Here is a 7,916-nt window from a genome sequence, read left to right as displayed (position 1 = left end):
GTGTAAATTTATAAAACGCGTCTGTTAGCTTTCTGTGTCTATAGCATGAGCTTTGTTCTCCTGGCTTTGAGAGAAGGGGCAGTCCTGTTCCTGGCCACTGTAGTCTATGGCCTCTTCCCCTCTCTGCATCTCCCTCGCCGTTTGTGCACTGATGCATACAGGTATCAATAACCTGGTACTATGTAAATAAACTGGGATCAAAAGGAGAGAGAGAAAGAGAGAGGGAAGGAAAGGAGATTGGAACCGGAGAAAATACTGAAAATAGTGGGGGGAGGAAATAAACGCAGCAGCACCAGGGAGTTATTGAAGAAGGAAGAGCAGGTAAAGGCAAAATGTGCAGGGAAAATACTAGTTTCAAATATATTAAGTACCTTTTTGGCCTTCAAAGTGTAGGAAAAAATAACCCCATATGCATTAGCGCAGAAAATGGAAATTCTAAAGCTGTTTTTTTTCTCAGTTCATGATAATGGCATATTAAAATTGCTAATTATAAAATTTTCCATCAAATACCACACAGCCACTTGATACTGTGAGCATATGCATATATGTGTAATGGCAGATTCTTCAGTGCAGATCATTTTCTCATGTCTTAGGCACTCTAGTTGTAAATATCCTGAATGAGGGGATACCAATGTTAGAAACGATAACAATTAAAACAGTTTTATTTTGGGTTCAATCAATTTAGGTTGAGAAACAATAAGCAAAAACAGCGCTGGGTGCGCGGAGAACTCAATTAGTTCCACCACACGCACACCTGAGTCCTAAAAGCAGCATCTTTTATCCCCGGATCTTGACCAATCTCCTCTCACTGGATGTTCGTCCCGCTCTTTCCCCGTTGGGTCGTTAGGGTTCTCCTGTTGGCTCTCCTTTGGCGCGCTTTTTTCAAATCTCAAGGCCTTTGTCTCCTTCGGCGGGCCTTCCCTGCCTGGTTTTGCTTTCCTTATCTCCTTCAGCTTCAGCGGGCTTTTCCAAGCAGCGATTGCCTCAGGGGAAGGGGAAGCCATCACATTGTCTCAAAGGAGAACCACAGGCACCCACTCACCACAACTGCGATACAGGTCCCAGATTTACATAGGGTACAACAATTACACTTATCACAGTACATTCTATTTTTGACATGAATCATGACTGCGTTTATCACACCAACTCTCTCTCACATGGCCATGATGACAATTATTTGCCAGGTATTTATCTGTAGCTTTCCTGTACTTCATCTGATCCCATTGCTTCCAGTACTCCTTCCTTCTATCAGCATTAGTAATTTCTCGCCCTTCTTAAATGTTTTCGGCGCGGGGTATTGTCACCCCTCAGTTATCTGTAGACTAAGCTGCTAGCACTTAGCACTCCCGATTCCTTTTTCAAAATTAATCGCCTCCTGTCCACCCGTCCGCTGATACGGTTTCTCAGTGCCAGATGAATGACCGAACGTCATTTTCAATATTCCATCAGAACACTAGACATTGCTCTTTGTATTTCATGAGAGGAATGGGTTTATTTCTTATGTGGTTGGTGCTTGATGCAGAATTTTAAAACTGTATTAGACAAAAAGTTAGCGCGGCTCTGTCCTAAAGGCAGTATGACCTGAATGCTCAAATGCGTGTTTCTGTCTTCAGGTTTAGGGTCTTGCTGGAAGTACATAGGCGGTTCTGTCACTGGTCGCATGGGACCTGCTCTTCTCTCCCTGTTGAAGGAAGGCAAGAGTGTAACGGTGCGGTTGCCTCAGCGCGGTACCGTGAGGTTTAGCAGTAAATGTTTGCCGAGCGATTTTGCCAGTCTCCATTACAGAGGCATTAGAGCCGAGTCAACTACTGCGACACCACAATTCAGGGTTCGTTTACCCACACACAGGGTATTCTATTCGGTGCTGCACATGTCCAGAGAGCTTGAGGCGGTGGAAATACTGGACACGTATCACGCGGCCAAGAGCCTGCACTGCAGGTCAGACCGATCCAGAACACACTGTATCTGCACGTATGGAGGCTCCTCAGCAGTGCATGTGGAAGCATTGCAGAAACATTTGAGATCCCTCGAAAGATGCTGCAGTTCTGGCCAGCCTCTCTGTCCATGCTATCCCAGCCAGTCACAATTACCACATCCTGCCTGGTCAAACTTCCATGTTGACAAGGGCGTACCACAGGCAGCGGATCTATGGAAGCTGTATGCCTAGAATGTGTGTTTATCTTTCTGAACGATGCCACCGGGCGGCACTGTTCAGACCAAGCTCTGCCAGATGCAATTAGGATGAAGAATTAGATTAGTGACAGAGAAATGTCGCCTCTGTCGTTTAAAGTGAATCCTGGTCAGAAGCAAAGTTGCGTATCAAAGTGCAGGGTAGAGAAAACCTGTCTCATTAAAAATCAGCTTTAAGCCAATTGTCCTCTTCCTTTCTGTCTGTCTGTCTGTCTCTCTCCCCAGCAAATGAGCTTACAACTCGCCCTCAAGGCGAGAGCATCAGCAGTCAAGCTCTGGTAGCTTTGAAGAAATCTTTATGTGATTAAAAATGCCACACAGAGTTACAGCTTCCTCTCAGCTCTGCATTCCAATCAGATGGGAGTATATAGGCCATTATAAATGTAATCCGTGGCGTATCTCTATCTTCCTAAACGGGGTGGTTAATTAGGAACCATACTACTGCTGCGTTACGCTGGTCATAGAGGAGCCACGGCTGAGCTGAGGGCTGTGCTGGCCGAAGGTGGCTCGCAGCCAAGCCCCAGGCAGGGTGCAGAATGCAGCATTAGGTGTGCGGAGCCATGCCGCCCTGTGCCATCTGGGCACAGCTTCGCTCCGGCGCTGCGGGCCGAGGCCTGCGCCCCAGCCCAGGGCACCGGCAGGGACGTGTGCCCGCTCGGGCTCTGCGCCGGCAGCCACCCCGGGGTCCAGCCGCCCGTGGGGAAGGCGAGAGCACTAACGGCACCTTGGGAGAGCGCCCGACTGAGCAACACAGACTGTATGCCGAAGTGCCGCCATGTTCATGGCGCCGCTGCCCTGTGTGAGCGGTGCTGGCAGTTCGTGGTTTGGGATGCGGGCCCCCCTGTTTCACCACCCCGATTTCTCCACATTACCGGTACCGCCGGAGCGAGAACCGCCCCGAGGAGGTGCCGGCTCGGGAGCGCCAGAGGCCGCGGCCTAGCCGTACCGGGAGGCGGCCGACCCCTCAGCGCGGCGGGGCAGGGCGGGGGCAGCCCCCGCGCCCTCCCGCCACACCGGGCGGCCCTGGCGGGCGGTGCTGCCATGGCGACGCGCCCCGCCCTCTCCTCCGCGCGGCCGGGCCGGGAGCGCGGTCCCGCCCCGCCGCTCCTCCCAGCGGGTCCGCCGGCGTCCCACAATCCTCTGCTCCGCCCCGCGCAAGATGGCGCTGCTGGGGGCTCCGCGCAGCCTGGCGGCAGCCGGGTCCCTCAAGCGGCGGCTGCTGGCCTTCGCCCTGCTGCGGCCTCCGGCGGCCGCCGCCGCCTGCGCGCACGGCTGGCTGGCGGGGAGCGGGCGGCAGCGGGCCCCGGGGAGCGGCCAGGTGCGTGGGGACGCCGGCCCGGCAAGGGCAGGGCGGCGGAGGGCGCCGGGGGCGGGCGGTGAGGGGCTGAGGAGGGGCGTCGGGCCCCGCTGCTGCCCCTGGAGCCCTGCGGGGCGGCCTGCGCCGTCCGTACCTCGCCCGGCTGTCGGGGCCCGGACCGGGCGGGGGAGCCCCCCCAGAGCAGCTGAGGGAGCCCCCGCAGAGCGGCCGGGGGGCCGTGGCGCGGCTCGCCTCATGCAGCCTTCCTGGAGGGGCTGCGGGCGGCTGCAGGCCGGAGCTGCCCCCCTTGTGCCGTGTTCGGGGCACCGTCCCTCCGCCTGCGCCGCCTCCGATCAGCTGTCCGTGGGCCAGCGTTACAGAAATGCCTTCGCACGGGCGCTGAACATTGTGTAGAGGATAACTTATGCTGACAGCTAATTTTGCCGTTATGTAGGGAAAAGAAATGGGAATTTGAATTCTTTCTGTCAGCAGTGGAAGGCTGTAACACGTTCCAGTGAATGATTTTTTTGTTACAAGTAAAGAATTGAGTACGTGTCTCAAATTGAGTAAGTCCAGCCTTCGACAATACCTATGCATTTTTCAGAGTGAATGAAGGAAGTGTGTCTCAAAGATTGAGCCGGATGAACTTCCCATAAACTCCCAGATGGTTATTATTACTGTTTGATAATAACCTTTTTTGGTTTCTTCTTTTTTCCCCTCCAGAGTACCACTGTTTGTGACTAGTTTTCATTGTCATCCGCCTTGATTAGTTGCCCCTGACAGACAGAATTCTGTCATAGACTGCGGTCAGGTTCATGTTACTCACTGGGTTAGATGGGATGAGCAGGACTGAAGCAGTCCAGTTTGGGGGTTTTGGTTTTGAAACCTGTGCAAGACAAGAAGCTGGGAGTTGAAGGTGACGCAGATAAAGTATTTCTCCCATGTGTTTGGAGACATTGAAATACATCAGGCTACTCAGTATTGTCCGATGTTCCTGGAAACATATTTCAGATGTTAGTGAGTAAGCAACAATGTTATCATGGTGATATATAGACGTATTAATTATAGTCCTGTTTTCCTTTTGAATGTTTTTATTATCATCCTTGCTGATAAGTTTTAATTGCCACGTGTTGCTAAGCACCAGATTTTCTGAACTAGAAAGCTGAGGCGATGTCTGTAGTGTATATATGCACTCGTCTCTTTGGCCTTTTGGTTTCTAGGCACATCTGTGTTAGAAAGTGGACAATTATGCATTTCTTTTTTTACAGTCTGGTGATAAATTTTTGCTTCACTTCTGCATCAAGCTGTATTTGAATGAAAATTAGAATTCATTAAATGCAAGAGCAAGATCTTACGTTTTGTTATATAAAAACTTTGAACCACATTATGACAAATGGGCAACATGTTTTATGTGTGTTGTGCAAATGTCATTTATTATTATCTGGCAGGAGGCTCAAGCTTACTGTTCTGGAGGCTTTGGTTGTAATGTCCTTTAAAATTTTGGGACTTTTTTTTTTTTTTTAACATGTCATTAAATTTGCTGACAGGAAAAATGCACTGTCTGGTGATTTGAGTTTCCGTTTTGCTCCCTTCCCCCCCCCCCCCCCCCCCCCCTTGATTTTTCAGCTAGGTCAAGAAATATTGTGCCGACATTAACAGAAGTGACTGTCAGCAGTTGGCTAGACACTTCAGCAGGCTCTATTTCAGAGTGACTAGCCACTGATTTTTTTTTTTTATAAATTAGGCAGTTCAGCATTTAAAAAATCTTTTGGAAGCGGGTATGTGCATCCTGGTTTAGTTTGTTGTTTAGTTATTGTGCTATGTTTATACACTAAGGAGGACTCAAATATTTTTAATGGGCTTATTCTGAAAGTTTTTATAGATACTAAAAAATCAAAGAAGTACACCTGGGTTTGCATTTAAAACAAATTTGTTTGCTGCAGTCCTAAGCAGTGTGCTTCACAGTCATCTGGGAATAAGGTTTAATGAAAGTAGTGTTTTATAGCACGTGTTCTCGTGAAAGCCTCCAGGCTACTGTGTGATGACACATCTTAGTATATATTCTTTAGCACATGAAAAAACTCTTATGTTACCTTTATATTCTAGGTATCAAATATGGGTTAGATTTTGCACTAGGTTGTTGAATATAAGCAAAGGCAGTAAATGTGAAATAAATACCCATGATCCAGCCTGTTAATCTCATGTGGAATGGGAGACTGGTGGGACCCAAACACTTGTGAAATCCAGGTAGTTGGCTTTACTGGCATGTCTTCCCCGAAGTGTTCCTAAATGGTAAGGGCCTCCCTGGGAGGGCGCACCTCAGGTGACATTGTTATACCAGCAGCACGGTGCTTCTTACTGCTGTAGTAAAATTATTTTTGTGAGTAAAATCAACTGTACAAGCACAGTTCAGCTTTTATTGCTGTAACTACGCAAATAGCAGAGGCTTGTGGCAGCGTAGCTGTGTCGTTCAGGAGCTCTGCCTTGTACAGCTCAGGCTGGTAAACACTATAGCCGCAGCTTAACTTGTGGGAAAAAGTGTGATTAAAGGAAGGAAAAGCTCTGGTGAAATAGGACCATAACAGCAAAGTTACCAACCATTCTTTTTGAAAAAGGTCATTTCAAACACTTGCCTGTCATCCTTCTACTCTGCTTTGTATCCATGCAGTACTTGATCCCCCTGTCTTCATTGTCTCATGTTGGCTGGAAGTTTTTTTTTTTAAGCTTGGAATTGTTAAATTGTCTTATAATACAGTGTATGTATTTTCTATGGCAGTTAGTACAATGAGATTCAAATATAGTAGAGTTGTTTAGGTACTGTTGCATTACAGATCTATTTTTTTCCCTCACGCTTACATTTTTTGTTTTTCACTGGTTTTGATTAGAATCTTGCTTTTCTGAGTAACAAGACATGTAACATTTATATCCTGGAAAGGAAAATAGCTAAATTTATGGAGGGGAGAAACAGGTGCCGTAAATATTGCAGAACTGTGATCAGATGCCATTTATTGATATTGAGATCAGTTTGCATTTCCGTAAGTGTCGCTCCTTCAGTTTACCCTCCTGTGGTTGGAGTAGGCAGGGGTTAGTTATGTCAGAACTCATATTTTGAATTTAGGATCTCTGCTGGGTAGTGATAGAGAGAATCGGCAAGTTGGATGTGGCCTGCTTGTTGAACTCTGAAAAGTAACCAAGCAAAGACTATTTTTTTCCTAGGAAGCTTAGGGTTTTTTTGTAGAACAGTTTGCCCGCATCCAAAATAAAAGCAATGGCAAATTCTATTCAATCTAAAACTTAAATGGAAGGAAAATAGCATTTGACTGAAAAGGTCCAACAGCTTTTAACTAACGATAATTATTTTACTAGGAATCCGTATAAGCTAAGAAATACACTGAGGGGTTTCTTTCAGAGAGGATGTTGGCAGTTGTAGAAAGCGGGGCTTTGTAAAATGCTGCAAGTGTAACGGTAAAAAATAAAGACTTTTTTTTTTTTTTCCCCTTGCATTATCTTGCCCTTCCAGCTGCCACATGACGTGATAAAGAGCATGTTCTTCTGCATAATTTAATAATATCCTTTTCTCTGGAAGTGGTTGTAAAAGAAATTTCAGGTATTTTCATTAAATGTATTTCTATTTTGCCTTTCTTTTTCTTTTTACCTGAAGCTTGGACCGTTCTGTGAAATTATACTGATGTTTATTGTCCAAGGCATCATTTCACATGTCTGTGTGCATTGCTAAATTCTCTTCTCTAGATTTTGATGGTGTAGTTGAACAGCTTGATGCATGGGAGCTGTTAATCAACAGTCACCGTTAGTCAACAGTCTTCACTGACAGATATATGCTTTTTAACGGAGTATTTGAAATTCCTTGAATTTTCAAAATTCCATTATAGAGGAAGGATTACTGCTGAGCAGATCAGCAGTCCCATGTGTCTGTCTATAAAAATGGACATCTAATAATACTGAAAAGTGTTGCAAGGGAGGTTATATAATGAAGTAGAACAGATGGAACTATGGGAATTTGATCTGAAAGTCATTTGGGAAATACAGGGGGGGGCACAGGGTAAGCAACACTCCCTGTAGCAGGGGTGCTGTGGTACACTGGGGTGTCTGCTGTGATGCTGTGTGGGTTTTCTCCTCTGCCATTGAGACGTGTTGTACCAAAACAAGCCAAACGTGAGGGTATGTTAGTAAGATGTTACGGGGAAAACTCCTTAAGGTATCTATTTGTTAACCTTCTTGGTTTCATTTGCTCTGTACACATTCATCTATGTGTACAGAGCAATTGCACATTGGCCATTGTTATATGTAACTCCAGTGAAGTTTGTATTGTTCATGTTGGTGACAGCTTAGTCTATATTTATAGCAGAATATTTTCACCTTTTCTCTGATCTTCCTCTGCTCTTTCCTATTAATCTTTTCTTGCCTTGCA

The 7,916-nt window shown here is 46.6% G+C and overlaps 1 protein-coding gene across 2 annotated transcripts in view; it reads left to right on the top strand.

The window, feature by feature from the left end:
* The first annotated feature begins 3,334 nt into the window (after positions 1-3,334).
* ABCB7 (ATP binding cassette subfamily B member 7) overlaps positions 3,335-7,916 on the top strand; it is a 42,135-nt gene continuing 37,553 nt past the window's right edge. For both annotated transcript variants that reach the window (XM_040614291.1, XM_040614292.1), the window contains exon 1: positions 3,335-3,508. In XM_040614291.1, coding sequence (XP_040470225.1) covers positions 3,350-3,508 — 159 coding nt within the window. In that variant the 5' untranslated portion in view covers positions 3,335-3,349. The remainder of the gene's footprint in view (positions 3,509-7,916) is intronic.

Source organism: Falco naumanni, chromosome 14 (genome assembly GCF_017639655.2).
Source record: "Falco naumanni isolate bFalNau1 chromosome 14, bFalNau1.pat, whole genome shotgun sequence".
In the NCBI taxonomy this organism is placed as follows: Eukaryota; Metazoa; Chordata; class Aves; order Falconiformes; family Falconidae; genus Falco; species Falco naumanni.
This window is presented reverse-complemented; position numbering and strand designations above follow the sequence as displayed.